This window comes from Sarcophilus harrisii, chromosome 3 (assembly GCF_902635505.1).
Source record: "Sarcophilus harrisii chromosome 3, mSarHar1.11, whole genome shotgun sequence".
Lineage (NCBI taxonomy): Eukaryota > Metazoa > Chordata > Mammalia > Dasyuromorphia > Dasyuridae > Sarcophilus > Sarcophilus harrisii.
In genome coordinates, this window is record NC_045428.1 from 310,795,882 (window position 1) to 310,815,970 (window position 20,089).

General features: G+C 34.1%; 1 protein-coding gene across 4 annotated transcripts in view; it reads left to right on the plus strand.

Moving 5' to 3' along the window:
• Positions 1–15,459, plus strand: part of ARMC8 (armadillo repeat containing 8) — a 120,432-nt gene extending 104,973 nt beyond the window's left edge. For 2 of the 4 annotated variants that reach the window (XM_012544612.3, XM_023499128.2), the window contains exons 17-22: positions 897–1,046; positions 2,013–2,108; positions 12,324–12,419; positions 13,151–13,223; positions 13,851–13,944; positions 14,847–15,459. In XM_012544612.3, the coding sequence (XP_012400066.1) occupies positions 897–1,046; positions 2,013–2,108; positions 12,324–12,419; positions 13,151–13,223; positions 13,851–13,944; positions 14,847–14,880 (543 nt within the window). In that variant the 3' untranslated portion in view covers positions 14,881–15,459. The remainder of the gene's footprint in view (positions 1–896; positions 1,047–2,012; positions 2,109–12,323; positions 12,420–13,150; positions 13,224–13,850; positions 13,945–14,846) is intronic. The other 2 variants (XM_023499129.2, XM_023499130.2) reach the window with 2 other exon arrangements.
• The last annotated feature ends 4,630 nt before the right edge of the window (positions 15,460–20,089 follow it).

Genomic DNA, 20,089 nt, shown 5'->3' on the forward strand with positions numbered 1-20,089 from the left:
ACCCAGAAGCTTGACCACCAGGTGAATTTTTTAAGCTTGAACTACTCAAGAATAACATCTAAAGCTTGGTCCAGTGGAAAGAGTGCAAAGTTTAAGTTAGAGTATCTGAATTCAAATTCTGTCTTTAGCTTGGACAAGTCAGTTACTTTCTAAGCCTCAGTTTCCTGAGTTGTAAAATAAAGGTGTTAGATTAGATGACCTATAAGGACCCTTTCAGTTCTGAATCTATGATCTATACATATTACCATTTCTACTTTACAATGAAGAAAGCAACACACTGAGATCAAGTTACTACCTAACCATCACATAATTGCTACATAAATGTTTAGTAGTTCAGTATTTTAAATCTTTTATTTCAGTAATGTAGTTACTTTCATCATTGATGTACATTGGAATCAGAATCCTATCATTCCCAAGTAGATAGTTTCATTCATATCACCTGGTAGCCAACTTTCTGATGATGAGTACTATATAATTTGAAGTACTATTTTAAAAATTAAAATGTTTAATTAATTAAATTTAAAAATTAATTTTTTTTTCCTTCAAGGTGGACACTATTAAGATCCAACTGAACCAGCCATCCTTTGATCTTTTTATAATTTTTAACTTTGAATATGGCATATATAAATAAAAATTTTTGAAACACACAAATGGCCATGCAGCATGGAAAGAACTGATCTTTGGGGCCATATTTAGTGTTTGAAAATCAAAATTTCCATTTAGAAAGACTGAATACTTTACAATTAGGAATCATAATAATAAAATGACTAAAGAAAGATGCTTTAAAGCCCCCTCTTACTCTAACTTTAAAAAGAAAAACCACCACTTAACTCAGAAAATTTAACATTAGAAGATAGTTACAGATGTGAAGACGATAACTTTTTTTTATCTTTCAGAATATGGCATTTCAGGCAGAACAAAAAATAAAAGCAGATATTTTACGAAGTTTAAGTACCGAGCAGTTATTCCAGTTGTTGTCAGATTCAGACTTGAATGTGTTAATGAAGACTTTGGGACTTCTCAGAAATCTCCTTTCCACTCGCCCAGTAAGTAAGATCTTCCAGGCTGCCAGGAATCTTACCATGAAATAGTTATTTTCTTTAGTATCAGGAATACAAAGGAATCAATCAGTCTACCATACTTTACAGTAATCTATATGCCGAGTTGTATGCTTATATATTGCCCCCAACAAAGGAGTAAACCACCTACAGGTACTTAACATCCATTCTGGTATATTTCTTAACACGATGCCTCCTCTCTATCATTCCCATCATTATTCTCTCCCCCTCTACCCTGAGGTCTGAGTATTGCTCCACTTTTAGTTTTCATTTATTCTTTTGCCCTATCTAGTTTCCAAGGCCAAACTATTTTTATCACTTCCCTCAATGATGTCTTCTGATCTGCTTCTTCTTGTCCCTGAGTATTCTTTCTGATTTCTATTCCTTATTCTCTCTCACTTTATATGCCCACCCGACCTCCCACTGAAAGGTATAGCTGCTTTTCATGGAAATTGGGAAGATGAGTGGACGTGCCCTACTCAAAGATGAGATAGGATGGGCTTTTCTAGTATCTCAAACCATGTCAATGATGTCACTTCCAGAAATGGTTTTTTGGCACTTCATTGATACTTCCCTACCATTCTCACTTTTCTCTGCATATGTTTTTTCCAAAGATACTGTTTACATTATCCACACCCAATTTTGTTATATCTTCACTCTTTGCCCATTGCCTTTTTTCTTCCTTACCACTTTAACATCTAACCAAAGGACTCCTATGTCCATTCATTGCAAAATACTGTCCTTTCAATATTTGTCTTCCTCCTTCAAGTAATTAAGGAAAAATAAATAAAGGGCAAATGGAAGAAAGTTTTAAAATTTTAAGAATAATTCTGTCATTTTCTAAATGTAATAATTCTGTTCCCTATTCTTTAATTTTCAGAAAATCTCTGTGTTGTTTCTCTCTCTTACTCTGCTGCTGAGAGATTAATTGTTCATTTCCAATTGATTTTGCAGCACATAGACAAGATAATGAGTACTCATGGAAAGCAAATTATGCAAGCTGTCACTCTTATTCTGGAAGGGGAGCATAATATAGAAGTCAAAGAGCAGGTATATTTTACTTTTCTATATAAAGTATATTTTGTATATATAAAAAGGAAGAGTATTAGAAATCTCAAAGAACTAAGCCTACAAAGGTAGTGTATTAATATGTTAATAAGAATAATATAGGAATACAATAAAAGGTGGGAGAAAATATTAGAAAAAAAAGAATATGTAGGAAAAGCTAGTTATTATCCTACCAATTATTCCGTTATTTTCCTATTGTCCAAGAACACATTCAGTCACTAACTCACTATCTAGAATGTAGATATACAGTCATATCTGGTTCATTCTATAACCTTAGAAATAATTTCCTCGGACATCCATATCCCCACTTGAAGTAATCTTTTCTTCTGGAACCTTCCATTTCTTGTCTATTCCTCATTCATATACAGAATCCATGTTGTTCTACAGGAAAACAGTCTTTCATTCCGGAGATGGCCTTTCTTTCACAATAGATCATCTTTTGGTTCTCCTTTTTCACACATCCTCCTACTTCCACCTCTAACTCCTCCACCCTTTTCTCCTCTCTACTGAGTTACAGCATTTAGGGTGAGTTAAGAAACTATACATATAATATAGCAAGGGGCTATATTCAAATGCCTTTTCATTTCTGCCTAATAATTTTCCCATGAATATTAAATCTATATATTTCATTAAGTACTATAAAAATTCACTTCAATTTTACAGTAAACATTTGCAAGATTTGTAGGATAACATTTATGAAACATGACAACTAAAGAATTTCTTTATTCAAAAGAAACATTTGCTAGGGGAAGATGAGAAGTGGCACCATATTTGAAGAAGATATATTTATCTTATGGAAGCCCATGACCCTGAGAATGAAAGCATGATAAACTAAGTTTGACAACTTTGAGAATGTACTCTGGATCTCCTAGTAGAATGGAATACTGATTCCTAATAGAGACCATAAAACTGACAGAGACAAGAGATAGAGACAGGGGAACTTCAAACATCTTGGGAACAACTAAAGAAAGAGAATTTTAGAATTTAGACCAACAGCAAATAACTAATTGTGATTTAGAAATATGTTCTCACTCCTTCAATTAAATTTATCTTATTTAATGTGCTGTACTTTCAGTAATATGTAAGCTTCTTAAGTACAGAGATTCTATTTTCATTTTTTTGTTTTTTGTATTTCCAGTGCCCAGCACAATGCTTTACACACAACAGTTATTTGCTATATGTTTCTTGAACTGAATTGAAGTGATCGTATGTATAGTTCGTATTAGGGAATACTGAGTCACATATGTTGTTTACATACTTTAATAAATTAGATGTCAACAATTTCAGAAGATGATCTCATGACTAGAATCTCTGAATGGAAATATGGGAAATCATGAAGCATGGAAGTTCTCAAATATGACATTCTGGCTATATAATTATGAACAATGTCAATGAAAAAGCAAAGAAGGAGACAGTTATAGAAAGGAGCACATCTTCCCAGGAGATTTTGAAAAACTAAATATAAAAGCCCCCCAAAAATAGTACAAACTCTTAAAAATGGTGTCTGGAAAGCCAGCACTCAGAATGAGCCAAAGTTTATTTTTTAAAAATACTAGAAAACAAAAAAGATCTATGTGATCAGTAGTTCAGTCACCACTTGAGGCATGTAGACTCATAAAAGTTTAATCGTATTCTTCAGACATAGTCTCATTTTAACATGACAAATGCAGTTATTAAACTGCTGTTGAATTCTCAGTTCTTCAGTAAGAAGGTTAGTCATCAAATGGAAGGGCATAACATAAATAAGAAGCATTTGTAGCTGAAGACAAGTGAAGAAAATAGTGAATACTTAACCACTTTAAATTACTTCACATTTCCATGTGAACTTAGTATGAATTACATGCTAAATGGTACTTGGAAATGTAATGTCAGAGACAATAGTGGTGATATTTTAAAAGTCACAAGAAAAATAAGAGGCAACAAAAGATTAGAGATGGGCAATCTTAGTTTTCTTTTTTGAAGAAAGAAAATATGGATTTTGGGGAACAAGTAAATATATGTATTGTGGGAACATTGGTAAATTTGATACTGACTCCTAGCACAATTCTAAAATAGATAAATCATTTATGGAAATTTGAAAAGGAAAGAATCAACATGAATTCGCTTTTAAGAAAAAAGTCATGCCAACCTAGTTTCATTTCACTTTTTGATATGCTTATAAGGCTCAGTACTCAGGGAATAGCTGTATACACAGTGCTCCTTGATTTCAGGAGAGTATTTGACACAGTTTCTCATGTTAAATATGTGGACAAGATAAAGAGGTGTTGAATAGATGATGGTACTATTAGTACTTTTGAAACTTGTTGAATAACCAAATCCAGAAGTTAATCTTTATCCTACTTAGCTCTTATTTGACTGAGAAAGTGATCATAGGTAAAGTTAGTAATAGCAAAATGATAGAACACTTGAGTCACAAATACTGTATGAATACTTTAATAAGCCAAATATCAAAAGTTTAGCCTGGTAGCAACCATAGATAGCATGTTTATCACATTTAGCAGATTGCACAGAGCCAGCAGAAATAGCTAACATATCAGATAATAGGATTCAAAAAAATCTTGGCACACTAGAACAATTGGCCAAATCAAATAAAAAATTTAATGGAAACAAAGGTACATTTTACAATTGGGTTCAAAATCAATTTCTCAAGTATATAATAAGAGAGCTCTATCTAAACAGTCCTATGAAAAAGATATGGGAGGTGGGATGAAGTGGATTGCAAACTCGGTATGTACCAACAAAAAGTAAATACGGTTGAGAATAGATTTAGAGAAGAATAAGGTTCAGAATAAAGAAAATAGTACTTCTAATATAAAATCCCTGCTTAGGCCAACCTGGACCCTGAGATCAAATATGAGTGTCATTTTTTTTTTTAAAGAAAGGTTTTAAGAACATTCAGTGAGAAGTCATCTGGATAAGAGAACTAGAGAGCATTCTATATGAGAATAATGTTAACAAACTAGGAGCCCAGAAAGGAGAACAGAGTTAGTGGACAGAAAAGCAGCTCATGATAACTCTTTTCAGTTATTTAAATGTTTATCTTGTCAGATTTATTCAATTTAGCCACAGAAAGGAGAATTAGAAGTAATGGAGAAGCATTGCAAGGACACAGATTTAGAATTGACATAATGAAAAAGTTCATAATAATTGGTGGCCCAGAAGCAGAATGAGCTTCTGTGTAGAATAACAAGTTCCATTTCATTGAATATTTTCTCACAGAGAGATGAGATGACCATTTGTTGGGGATGCTATAGAAGAGATTCTTCTCCAGGTTGGAGTTGAATTCAGTAGCCTCTAAAGGACTGGTCAACTCTTAGGTTCTAAATGCTGAAACTTTTGACAAAATATATCCTAAGATCCTTGTGGATGAAATAGTTAAAAAAAAAAAAGGGGGGGGGGAGATATTAATGTAACTGGATAGATTCAAAGATTGTTGAACAACTATATTGAGACTATTAGTAAATGTTTTAGTAGGGAACTTGAAGTATGGTTTCTAGTAGAAAATTAGTGGGATTCTGGTTCAGTTAATTCAGTTCCACAAAAATTTATTTGGTCCTTACTGCATACAAAGTTACAGGAAATAGAAAAATGAATGGCATGGTCCTTCTTCTCTAAAAGGTTACAATGTAATTATAATAGTAATCTAATATTTTGGGGGAAAGATAGAAAAGAGTCTATTTAGATATGAGAACATAGTGGGATGGGATAGAGTTTTAAGATCAATGTTAATATATTCCTGAATTCTTTACCATAGTCACGAATTATATGAATGGTATGTTGTCGCAATATGAGTATTGAACACACACCAAGAAATTAAACTCATGTAGACAAATAGCATATCATAGGATCTAGAGATTGGGGTTTCATAGCTCCCAAAATCTCAAAATAATCTGAGTGGAGTGATAACCCAAACTCATTTCTGTTTGTCTTTAGAACTCAGATTTATTATACTAAAGAAAACATTGACAGTGGTTCAAGGGTATAGAAAAATTGCCCCTCCAATATGACCCCATCCACCTATTCCCAATCCTTCTAATTTCTTGTTTCTCTAGAAATATTTGTGATTTGAGTGAATTGTTTCCTTTCTCTGGACCTTGATTTTCTCATCTAAAAATGAAGGATTTTAGAATAAATGCTCTCTAGCTTTTTTCTGTGTCTGACACTATAAAGTTCTGGATGGGGCAGAAAAGTATATTCCTCTAGTTGTAATCAAGCTTGCAGATTTGATTATGAACTCTATTTAAAAGTTAAAGTTTAAAACAGCTATAGTATGTCTGGACCATATGTGTGTGCCCACATGTGTGTGCAAGCTTACTACTCATGTGTCAGCAGACCTGCACACATCTACAGACCTGGGTAGGTATGCTTACACGTATTGTGCTGACACATAGTTGCTATGTGCTGACACATAGTTGCAAAGAACATCAATTTAGTTCAACCCATGGCCATCTGATGGTCAGTCCATCTGGTTCACCAGTATCTCAACAAATAATCATCTAGTCTTTGCTTGAAGGCCTCTAGTGGGGAGGGGAGGGGGGAATCCATGAAGGAGCCCATTCAAGTTTTGTGTAGTTTTAATTGGATTTTTTCCTTAGATGAAGCTTCACTTTCTCTCAGCAATTATTACTATAATCTTTCTGTGCTATTTTTTTTTACCCATTGCTGCAAGTTCTACTATTATATCCCACTCACCATCACCTTCATTCTCCTTAAGATTAAAAATTCTTACTTTCTTCAGCTATCCTCATGTAACTTGCTTTAAAGTCTTTAATTTGGCATCCCTTAAAGACATAAGAGATCATGTAAACAAATGCCACGAGACCAAAAGGAGGTGTTTGAGTTCATGAGTAGTTCACTTAGTGGAGCTGTATGATTTTTGTGGGAAATGAGAGAGACAATACTGAAAGTAGAGGCTGGATCAGATAGTGGGGGTTAGCGCCTTTTGGTTTAGTAACTCTGAAACAATCCATCACATCCGAGCTATTCAGACACCCAAAAATAGAAAACAAGTCTTTGTCATCATAAAACATCTCTCACAAATAAGTAGTTTCACCTTCTCATTTTTCATTGTTTCTTGGCAGTACCAGTGTCATAGTATCATGCTGTATTTATACAGGATTGATCTGCTTGGGACTTTTTAATATAATATGTTGAAAAAATATCAGATCAAAATGCTAATTACTCACATAGAAGAGGAACAAGGGAAAAGTTTATGTTCAAATTTAATGTTAGAGAAAAAAAGCAGATGAATCTGGAATTAGCAGATATGCCTAAACGTGTATATTCATTGCTTACTAAAGAGAGCTAAGGTCAACAGGCAATATTTTCTTTGAGTTGACTGTAGTTCATGATACATGATATTGGGATACATTCTCCCAATTTTGGAGGGCTCAGAAAGATTGTGAAATGGTTAAGAAAGCTATTTCCCACCTGCTGCTTTTTCTAAAATGGGCAGACTACAAAGTTTGCTTTTACCTAGGAAAAGGCTGGTTTAAATATTTCATTCTTTAGATGTACTACTCTTTGGCTAGACAAAAATAATTTTGAGATACATGAACCAGACTTATAAAATAGATGCAACATCACTGGTGTCATTCTAGGAGATTTATTTATTATTATTGCTCCAACATATGATATGCTACCACTTTCTATTCATGCTATTTTATCTTTGCTTTTTTCCCTTCTCCATGTCAGTTTCTTTGGCCCAGATCAAGTATTTGATTAGTTGGGGTGAAGGTGCTTTCTTGCCACAACCAACAACAGAAAAGTCCAGAACAACAGTTTAACCTAACTAATACATGGCTTATTCCCAGCTCAGCTCACAACTAAAAGGTTAAAATCAAAGACAAGAAAGTAAGAAAAAATTACAAGTGGGAATGGCTAATTAGTCTGTTAACAATCTGGCTTCGTTGTATCATATAGATAATAGCAGTAGATGGTCTTTTCTTACTATCTTTACTCCTATTAAGTTATTCTCTACTACTTTAGAATATAAGCATATGGTTATTATCTTTTGAACGCATAATGCTGACAGTTTGAATGATATTGTATCTCATATGTGTCCAAGATACACATAAAATTTTTTTTGTTTTCCCCACCCCTTTGTATTTTACTGTTTTCTGATAGTATAACATTTTCCCAAGTTTTGATTTACCCTAAGCATTGGTTCCTTCGAAAACAAGCTGTTTATTCAATTGAGCCTTTAGCTACATTTTACAATGGAGTAGTGTTTTATCATATTCTGTGTTCTCTTGGGGCTTTCATTATTGTATTCATTATCCTTCCCAAACTTTGTCTTGTCTGCCCCAGACCCAAAGGATTGAAGATGACATGATCTTTTTCCCATAAATGCCAATGATCTGAAATCAAAATTTCAGTTTACTGTCTAAACAGTCTTTCTCTGAAAAAATATTCCCTCTCTATAATCTTCTGTTTTCAGCTTCCATAGAAGGAGAATAATTCCTTGATGGTATCATATCCTGTATTAATTTTGTCTTTTTCATAAATCTAAAAAATAATCTTTTTATCTAGGACCTTGAAGTTCTCAGCTTTGCTTCAAGGCACCAGAGTTTCCATTCTTTAGCTCTTTGACTTGACTATGGGTCTAAAGTAACATAAGAAATACCTTGTCACCGACTATCAGGTTTTCATTTTTCATGTTAACTTTGACTCAAATCAAAGCACATTTGGTTCAGATATAGGAGACAAATCATTATTCTTTCCTCTACTGAATCTGTTGAATCCTCATATTCTTAGATCTGAGACCACTATTGATTATGTTGGGTGGCTTATTCCTGAGGTTTTTCTTAGATTGCTTCATTTCTTTCTATAAATATGTTCATTTGGCTATAAAGGTATACATTCTTAGGGACCAAGAGTCTGGACATCCAGATTACATCCTCAGTAGTATCCACTAAGTTTATCTTAGGCAAATCACCCAATGTCTCTGTTTCTGGCAGTCTATAGATCAGTGCCTACCCAAACTCATCACAGCCTGAGAATAAAATCTCTTGGAGATTTATTCAAAAAAAAAAAAAAAAAGAGGCTCTAAAAATATAAAGTTAGTTTTTAAAACTGGAATCAAAAAGGAGGAAAAGAAAGAACAGACTGAACAAAAGAGACATTTGACTTCAGCTTTGGTCAGCTCTTGTGTCTGAATTCCACAGTTTTTATAAGATACTTTGCCCCAAGTCCTTCCAGCCCTAGCTGGAATTTTTGGTCTGAGGAGTTTCTTTACTCTGTAGAGTTATCTACCTAGTCTCTTTTCTTAAAGAAGAAAAATAAATAATGAGAAAGACTATCTATTCTGCATATTCAGGCAGTCTTGGTTGGATTCATTACATTATCCTTTGGTTATTAGAAAAAAAAAAACTGACATCATTGAGGAAAAACCTCTTTCCATAGAAGATTGTCATTTCATCCCTACTTTCCTTGAAAGTACATTAACTTGGCCAAAATATGTTAGAGTAACATTAATTTTGAATCATCAATGTATGCTTTCAGGCCACTGGTATGCATGTGTATATAATTTTCAAGATGGATATAATTCCAGATTTTCCTAGTCCCAAGTTTTAATGCTACATTAACTATAGCCTTTTCCCAAAGTAGTGTCATTTTCATAGGATGCTTCATAATTTGAAAAAAATGTAGCCTAAACCCTCAGAAAATAGCAGCATCCAAGACAACATTGACAAAAATATTCTTATGCTATTCAATAAATTTGTACTTAAAAACTCCTTTGTCTTCTTTTAGTTAATTGAGGGGTGGCTTATTTCTAACAAGCATGTCAAGTGTTCAGTATCTTTTTTCTGACTATAGATAATTTAAAACAGGAAACCCCCTTAAAACTGCCATAGATAAGGATGCTTCAATTATTTTCATAAATCTTGCTGTTCTGAATCTTTTTTCTTATAACATGAGAGAAGAAGAGAAACAGATGTTTGTTTGTTTGTTTTTTCAGTAAGTAATTTTTACTTTGCTTCCACAAATGACCCTGATATTGCTAGGTTTTAGTCTTAAGTACAATACATGTTCTGACTGAGGTTAGTTCAGGAGAATGGAAGCAGAGGTTAAAAGGGGAGGAGAAATTGTATGACAGTGATAGTTGATAATAAATAGTATCTGCTGAGACTCCCAAAATGGTCACTATGTGTCCCAAATTGTCAGTCATAGGATAAGGTACTAAGGTACTAAGGGCTGCCACGTGTATTTCAGACATCTGTCAACTCTATTCAATGTAATCATGAATTTTTGAATGATTCCTTTCAAATACTTGAGGATTGAACTACTTGTCAATAAGATAAAAGGCTAATCATCTTTATTCTTAACCATTTCTGCCCAACTCATGTCTTTAAATGGCTTTAGTTGGTCTTCTGGGAAGGAGAGCCTATCCTCTGCATTTATTGGTATCTTTTCTATGATGAGTCTTAATAGGGACAGCCAGATGTGGTCTGCATTTATAGGTAAAGCAGAATGAAGGGGCAAGAAGTTTACTCTCTATCTCCTTTTAGCCCTTCTGGACATTTATTTGTTTCTCCATTATTATTCACTTTCTCATAGGGCATTGAAGTGTCTTCCTTATTTCTCATCGAAAGCCATATGTTTTCATTTTATCTCCCATCATTTTCATTCACTAAAAAGGGAAGGGGAAGGAAGTAAGCATAGTAAGCTTACAATGTACCAGGCACCATATAAATGCTTTACAAATATTATCTCTTGATCTTCATAACAACCCTGTGGTGTAAGTTCTCTTCACCCCCATCTTTCCCAACTTTCTCCCCAGAAAAGATAGCTGATATAGATTCCTTCCTGATCCTTCTTAATTAAAATTTTCCCTTTTTGTGTCTTAAGAATTATAAGTTTCCTAGATAGGACTTATCCCTCACCCAAAACAAATTATAACTTCTTCACACTGTAACTTCAGTGTGATTTGTCTTCATGAGTTTCTATGACTGAAAAAAATCCACCTGATAGTCAGCCTACTGGTGACAAAAATTACTATATTTTGTAGCTAGAAGAAAAAGTAAAGTATATGGGAATGTGTGGAATAAAATATGGAGAAAAAGATGTATCATTTAAACTATTCTATAAAGCTGGAATTATTGTCATCTGTTATATGAGAGAACCACTTCAACCTTACATCAATCACGACATCAAAAGATTTTTAGCACATAGCCTTAGACATTCCTAGTTAATTCACTTCAATTCAGCACTTTTTAAGGACTTAATTATACAAAGCTGTGTTCTGGTGTTGAGGTGAGGAGGATTCAAAGATAAGTAAGATATCTTTTCCAGTACAGATTTAAGAGGCACACTATTATCCTATATCTATGTAATAATATGCAGAATAATATTATAATTCTATTTATAAGAGCTATGAACTTTTCTGCAAAACTGATGGAAGAAAAGGGCATAAAGTCTGTACCCTGCTACCTCTACTCTATGTTGGGGACACCCATATGTATTTTCTCAAAGGATCAGAAAAATTCCCAAAGCCTACAAGAAAGGATCCCTATTATAGCTAGGAGATAAGGCAGATACCTTATCTACCAGTAAGTAGAGAAGCCTTCTATAGACTCTCAAAAGCCTAGAAATGATTACTGAATACTACATTTATCAGCTATCATGGAATAATGGACTTTCAGAGAAATTATTTTACTGAAAAGGAACTGACTGGGCTTTCTTCCCCATCTTCTCCTTGTGAAATAAGTCACAATGAGCCAATATAAATGATTCCTTTTGTAATGGAATATATTAGTAACAGTAAAGCATTTTATATGTTTTTGTGATAGTCAATAAAAATATCATGTAAGATCCCCCTTTAAAACTTATGATTGTATTAAAATTATTACTTTTAAAAATACTTATCAAGTCACAGAAACAGTAGGGCTTTGAGGCAAATTCTGTCTTATTAGTAATATGATAAATTATTTTTCTTTTACGTTATGATTATGTGAAATGTGTAGAACTGGTCATTTTAAACCATTATTTTGGTCAGAGTACCACAGATTTTTTTTCAACTTACTGTTAGTCTGAAATATTTTTTGTTTATTGTGGTTCACATTATTAAAAACAAGAAAGTTTAGCATTTGAGAGAAGAAAAATCTATAAAAGTTGAAATCATGAAGTACCAAAATTGTTTTAAAAGTTTAATTGCTCAGATGAATTAAAGCCTGTATCTACACTTTCTCCCTCTAGACATTATGTATATTGGCCAATATAGCAGATGGAACAACAGCGAAAGAACTCATTATGACCAATGACGACATTTTGCAGAAAATTAAATATTATATGGTATTGCCTTTTTCCTTTTTTTAAGAGATAATTTCTTTTTTCCCTATTGTTTGTGGATTTAGGATGAAGGGATAGCTACACTAGAAACACTATTTCACAACACAAATTGTGCAAAGATATTTAAACCTAGTTCACTTTGACCATTTAACTAAAGGATAAGATATTATTGTGACAAATTTAATTTTTCATAAGTAGGTACTAGAACTATTTGTGAAGTGAAGAAATGAAGAATTGACTTTTTTTTTCTTTTAATAGAATTCAATCTCTCTCCAAATGAAGAGTGATCAAGTTTTTTTGATAAGGATAGTTTATTTTACCTGATTATGTATATTTATTATAAGCATTTTCTTTTTCTTTGTTTCTTGAGAGGGAGAAGAGAGGTAGAAGGGAGAGAAAATAAATGCTTATCATTGAAAAATAAAAAATATATATGTCCTAAGTTGAAATATTTAAAATTCTTCTATGAAATGTGTTTATAGAATTCTTAGTATTTCACTTAGGAATACATCTCTTAAAGTAAATTTGCAATGTAACTGTGACATAATCAAGGAGAAGAATTAATTAGATGAATAGCTTCAAGATTTCTTATTAAATGTCCTCCCAATCACTTAGTTTTTAATAAATGTTTAGGTTACATTTTATTTTAAAGAGAGTAGTAATTATGTTTTTGGCCCAGTTTCATATAAAATTACCTCAGTTTTTGATACATTTTCCTTTTCTTTGTTATTTAGGGTCATTCCCATGTTAAATTACAGCTTGCTGCCATGTTTTGTATATCAAACCTCATATGGAATGAAGAAGAAGGTAAGAGATTTGTGAAATCTGTTTTGAAGAAGGAAAATCACAGAAGCAAAAAGCTTTCTGTGAGTTTATTTTATCTGGAAAGCACCAGGTATTCAAAATTATTTCTAGAAGTAGGAATAAGGAGTCATTTTCTGATTATTTTTTAGCTTTGGACTTTGCTCCACTCTGCCTAGAAAAACTTTCATATTATTTTGTACTATGAAATAACATAAATATGGGTCTACTGCTCATGCAGCTAAATAATTACTAGAAACTGGTTTGTCCATAGCAAAGCTACATGTTTTGGGGGGGTACCTTAAAAAAATAAGAGGTTTGGTCCTGACTTCAAAAGAAACACAAATACAATATAAGAAAACTTAAACAATAACAATTAGCTTGAGTACACAAGTGCTCCAGAAGCTGATTTAGATATGATTTAGAGATGAACAGATGAATAAAAAGAGTATTCTTGGAAGAGGTGATTTTAGAAATAGGTTTTGAAGTAGATGAAGTCATAGATGGCTTTCTCGAAGACACACATGAGCCTGTGCCCAAAGCAAGATTTGAACGCAACTCTTCCTGATTCCAAGGCTAGCCATCTTTCTACTACCCAGTGCTTTCAGTAATATCTGAAGTTTTATTTTTCAGGTTCACAAGAACGGCAAGATAAATTGCGAGATATTGGCATTGTAGATATTCTACACAAGCTCAGCCAGTCACCAGATACAAATCTATGTGATAAGTAAGTACCAATGTTAATAAATATGAAGCTGTTTAAATTACATACTAATCCACCATGTCATTCTTTGTATGCAAATTTGTCATCAGTCTTATCTAGTCATCTCAAGTTTAAGTGAAAGCAAGGGAAACATTTAAATATGAAAAACAAACAGCTATGTGAGGGAGTCATAGAGTCCCACTGTGTATCTCTTTTGCTTTCTGAATGATCCATAAGTTTGATTTTTTTAATTTTTTGATCAAATTTGATTTTTCAGAGATTATGGTATTGTATGATTTGTAACTATCTAGCATTACCAAGAGGTAATGTGAGGAATTATTGTTTGAATATGAAAGCAATAGCATAAAAAGATTCGGATAGGTTTGATTAAATTTAAAATCATTTTGTCTCATATCGTTTTATATATCCATGTAAATTAAATTTTTGAGATGTGGATGAGACATATTATCATGAAAAGATAACATGACTGTTACCTAACTAATATACCAATGAGATCAGTTTTTAGTTTGGGATTGGGTGTTTGTTTGTTTTTGTTTTTTTTAATTTCTTTAAATGAACTTAGTTTTCTCTGTCCTGAATCAGGCTGTAGGGAAGAACCAGGTACAGCTCAAATGGATATTCAAAAGTTTCCTTGAACAGTTACAATTTTCTTATAATATTATTTTTCTGGAGAAATGTGTTTTGAGTTCCCTTTTATGTTTGTAGTTTTTACATTTTATTTAACCATTCTCTAAGATTCCACAAAATCCAGTCATTTTTCTTGATTAAGAAAACTCGCTATTACTCCATAAAGTAATGTGTATTATCTATCTTTGCACATTTTGGAATGTAAGATTATATCTTGGCTAATTTTTTTAAATGAAAAATTTTGCAGCTACTCACTAATTCATCATTTCTGATTTCAGGGCAAAGACAGCACTGCAGCAGTATCTTGCGTGATGGGAGACCCAGCGAGTCTTCAAATGTCCCTTCCCATTTGTTTAAGGATTAACAGGAAATAGCCTCATTGGGTTCCTTATATTTGCACAAGTCACCTTGGACTGAGTTTCTCTCATGTGCAGGGAGCTGTTTTGCAAAAGCAATTTAGTAGAATAGATCTCAGATACATCTTGAGAACCTTCTTCAAGGTAGTAACTTACTCAGAGGACTATTGTGTTTATTTTTTCCTGAGCTACTTGGACTCTATTAGAACAATCAATCATCGTTTTCCTTTGGACCTACAATTTTTTGCCTATGCTGCAGCCACTTTGTTGTGTGAGTGTGAGTGTGGGTGTGGGTGTGGGTATGTGTGTAGGTATGTGCGTATGGATGGGTGTGTGGGTGTGTGTATGTATGAGGGAATACCTCAGAATTTTGTTTTCTTATTTTATGTGTGAAAATCTCTTTTCTACAGATTTTCCAGGGTTTAAGCATTGCTTGCTGTAAGAAAACTTTACTGAATTATATACAGTTTGAATGATATGTTATTTTAAAAACAAAAATTTGTTAAGTGTTCCATAAAGGTTATGTTGAATTTTGGTCAGATGAATATTTGTAAGTAAAAATATATGCATTTCTGAACCTCAAACTTAACTTACATATATTTCCTTTAAAAAAGAAAGAGAGAGGAAGAGAAAAAGAGAGCGAGAGAAAGAAGGAGAGAGAGAGAAAGAAGGAGAGAGAGAGAGAAAGAGAAAATATGGTTCTTAATGACCTGAATCACAGGCAATATTAATGGTGCTCTGTAGCATCTTACTGCCGCACAATATTAGCAGGTACTAGTGGCTTTTTCAGCCCAGTTAAGTTCTCAGGCTTCCTAAGTAAAGGAATGGGGTAGCTCTCCTTAAGTTTCTGAAAATATCCAAGGGAAAATGTCATGGTACTACTGATAGTGATGCTTCTGTGGCAAAGTACTGTGAGAGAAGAACCAGTGGGTTCAGTGCCAGCACTCATTATGGAACTTGCCAGTTACATTCGAAAACCCAGATCTTCTACACCTGTGTGTACAAGTCTTAGGATCAGCATGGTAAGTGACAGCCATTGGACAGTGATTAGACAAGATCATTTCAGACCACGTCATTTTCTAGAAATGCTGTCAGAATAAAATGGAGGGAATCTGGCAAGTATGAGTTTGAAGATTCATTGCATCCTAATATTTGCACTTCCTACAGAATTTATCACTGTGAAATGAATTCATTTTCTCCAAAGTTAAGCTATTTCAGGAGGCTCAAGGTAAAGAGTTGAACAGTTTAAGAAGCTTTCTCAAGAGCATTGCTAAGCATAATTAGCATTATGTAGCCAGGAATTGAAACATAATGTGCTTTTATAAAAGAGATCAGGGCTTTAGTAACTGTTTGGTGTTGTCAAGCACCTTAAGGATGGAGAACTTAATGTCCAGAGAAGGAAGAGAAAATATCTTCATGATGACTGAAGATAATATATTCTCTCTGCATAATACATGTATCTTATCTCTTTAACAGCCTTTAGTTTAAAATGTTCTCCAATCTGTGGATTAACTTGTTCCCAAGTATTTACATAAAACATAATGCAAGTTACAATGAACTATTAGAGGGACAAATCTGTCTCTCATTTTCCTTCAAATAAGATCTCTTGAAGAAGGGAATGAGAAACTACAATTTGGGTCAAAGGAAAAAAAAAATCCGGAATTTCATTACCCATTTCTGTCAAATATTACTAGTATATAAACTACTCTGTTACTATCCAGCACTTTTCTTTATATAGATTTTATCTGCTTAAAATAGAGCATTTCTCCTCCCCCCAAAAAATAAAGCATTTGATCTCATTTTTCCCCTACTCTGAATGTGGTCACTTAGATCCTGTGATATATATGCAGAGATAATGAATGTTAATTCCTTCAGGACATCAGTGAAAAAGTTTATTAAACATCTGGATTTTGCAGAGAGATCAAAATGCAAATATGGGAAAACCTGGGGATATTTTTTTTAATTTAGTTTCTTGGAAATAAAGCCTTATTTTAAAACATATTCAACCGATGATAGTTTTTCTAACACTAAAAATATCCTTGATTAAAATTTTTAATGTGAAACACTCCAAAGTTGCTATCAAATTAAAACAGACCAACAATGAAATGCTAAGACAATCCAGAAATCACATGGAAAGAAAAACAGTATTTTTCAAGAGGAATATCTGTAGACTAAAAGTCCACTAAATAGCATTTTCACTCTCAAACAATGTGAACTGATATTGCTCGTGGATGTATACAAATAGGAAAATTAAAAGTGCTTTACCATAAACTAGCTCTTCTGAATTTCATGGGGAAAATGTATTTATTATGGTAATACTGTTTTCTGCGTTACATGCAATTTTTAGTCTGCAAGACACTGGCAACAGTGGGAAATGGTCTTATGTGTATATAGCCCAAGTTCTTAACTAAGCTTCTCAACAATCTTTAATAATGCTTTCTGTTTCTCCTTTTTTTCTCCTCATTGTAATCCAAAATTTATGAAATAGAAAACAATGTCCAATTTAATAAGTTGCATTAATTTCCTGAAGCACTTTATTGAGAACAATATATGTTCTAGTAGTGTTTGGATAAAATTATGACTTTTAACACATGCTAATAAAGCCAAGAAAAATCACATCAATTTCTAAAACTTACTCTATTTTTCCAAATGTCCAGTACATTAGAGAACTTTTGAAAAAGGTATCATCCTCTGGCACTTGAAATGCATTTCCCCCATTACCCAAAAGGCTGAGAGTTGACTCTGAGTCTCAGAGGTTCTGCCTTAGTCAGACCAACCTGAACCCGAGCATGATATCCCAGGTTATGTGCCTCTCATTGAAATGAATGGACCTGTTGAGGTCCTGGGCAATTTTTCATCTCGGTCACTCTGTGGCTTCATAGATAGCTTCAGGCTATTCCGAACTTCCTCAGGCAAGCACAATATTCCTTGTTCTTTGGATTTGATTTCATCAGCTTTCAGCTACCTCTGCCATAATACATAACCCATCATTTTCAGTTCTTCTAAATTTCCCTTTCTGATGAGTCCCATATTCCCACTGCTCTTGTTTACTCTACTTCTGTTTCACAGACAGAAAAATGCAGGTAAATCTGCAATACAACATGCAAAATTTCTTATCTGTTGTAAAAGTAGACTAGTCTAATGGAAAGAGTCCTGATTTGGGAAACAGGAAATCTTGATTCTTAGTATAATCCCCATTTCACAGGAAACCTGATGAGTTTCTAAATTAAGGTGACTTCTGTAATGGCCAGCAAGAGCAAGGAAGGAATGCCAGCATGCTGTCACTATTGATTAACCAACAGAGGGAAAGGAGAATAATGGTGTATGAACTGAATTTTGGAGTAACCCAAGGAGAATTTTGTTAGCTAATAAGCATGTATTAAATGCCTATTATATGCTGGGAACTAGGGTGAGTACTTGCTTAATCCAATGTTGGAAGGGTGTATTATTATCTCTGAAGGAGATACAGAGCATAACTCTTTTTTCCAGATGACTTTTTGGTTCCTGGGTAAAGAAAAGGGCAGTCTGCTGCAGAATTGGGTCTGATAAAAAGGAAAGAAGAAAAGGAAAGGGAAAAGCATTTTCAGCTTTAATAGATACTTTAAAATGAAATTGGATCATTGCTGATAAATTGTACTACAGATAATAGGGATTATTTTTTGTTTCACACACACACACACACACATCATTAGGATGAATTCTAAGGCCTGTCTGCTCAGAACCAAGGAGGAAGGGGCTGAATGAAGACATCTGGAATTTTGAGCTCTATGCAAAGGGTACCATATCCCACTGCTAATACCATTTTCAAGCAAGGCCTCTTGCCATCCTCTAAGCAATGTTACCTTTTACTGTCCCAAACAACCTGCTGATTAGCAATTTAAGCCATTTTCTATACCTTCTTCAGAAGCCTTCAGGGGTCCTCAAACTATGGCCCATGGACCAGATGCAGCAGCTGAGGACATTTATCCCCCTCACCCTATGAAGCTATGAAGTTTATTTAAAGGCCCACAAAACAAAGTTTTTGTTTTTACTATAGTCTAGCCCTTCAACAGTCTGAGGGACAGTGAACTGGCCCCCTATTTAAAAAGTTTGAGGACCCCTGCTCTAGATCATATGGAGGCTGATTTATTGATAAAACCTCTATCTGGGCAGAAAGCTATTGTTTAGATCCTGTCCCCTAAGGCATAGCACTGTGAAACAAGTTTTAGAGGAGTCTCCAATTAGTTCAAAGATAAGGGCTCACTCATTTTTGCCTCAAAGGATGAAGTCCGTTCTTTTTCACATGAGCACATGCTCACAGGTTGAAAGGGGGCTTTTAGAGAGGCTACCAAGATAGGTAATAGTCTATGGAATCTGAAGACATAAGGTCACATCCTAGCACTGCCAGTTAACTTCTGGCTCTCAGTGTCCTCATAAAATGAGGGGAATTAAAACTCATAATCTGTGCCAAGCAATTAAGTATTTACAAATCATCTACCATGTGACAGGTTCTGTGCTAAGAACTAGGATTGTATAAAGAATAGTCACATGGGGCTTACATTATAAGGAAGGAGACAAAACACAAAAATGCATACAGCACAGGAAAATTCAAATATATATAAAATTATTAAATACAAGTTAATGTGGGCAGAAGTTGGGGAGATTAAGAAAGGCTTCTAAGCCCTTCTAACCTCTTAAGATAGTATTTGTGCTGTATCTTGAAGAGAAATTAAAGCAAAGTAGAGGGGGATTCATTCTACATAGGTGGCACAGCCCGTGCCAGGACACAGAGTCAGGCAAGATAGAAGTTTGGCTGGATCTCTTAAGGGTAAGAGGGAGAAAGTAATGTCCTTCCATCTCCTGCTGCTCCACCCTGATGTCCAGCTTTGGGTGAGGAGAGGAGCAGCTTTCCATCTAACCATGTGTTTTCCATATCTTGTGTGTGCCCGTGAGGGAAGGTGGCAAAGGACCCTGCACAATTTAGACCTTCTGCCTCCACTAATCTTGCCGGTCTCCTGCCATCAATGAGGTCACTGGTGAGAAATGAGCAGCCTTTCCTCTGGAAATTTTCTATCTCTTGCTGTACTTATTCCAAGAGAAGAGAAAAATTGGGAAGGGATTTCCATCCCCTGCTTCCCTTATCTCCTTGTCTGACCTCCAACTCTTCTTGAGAGAAAAGTGGCACC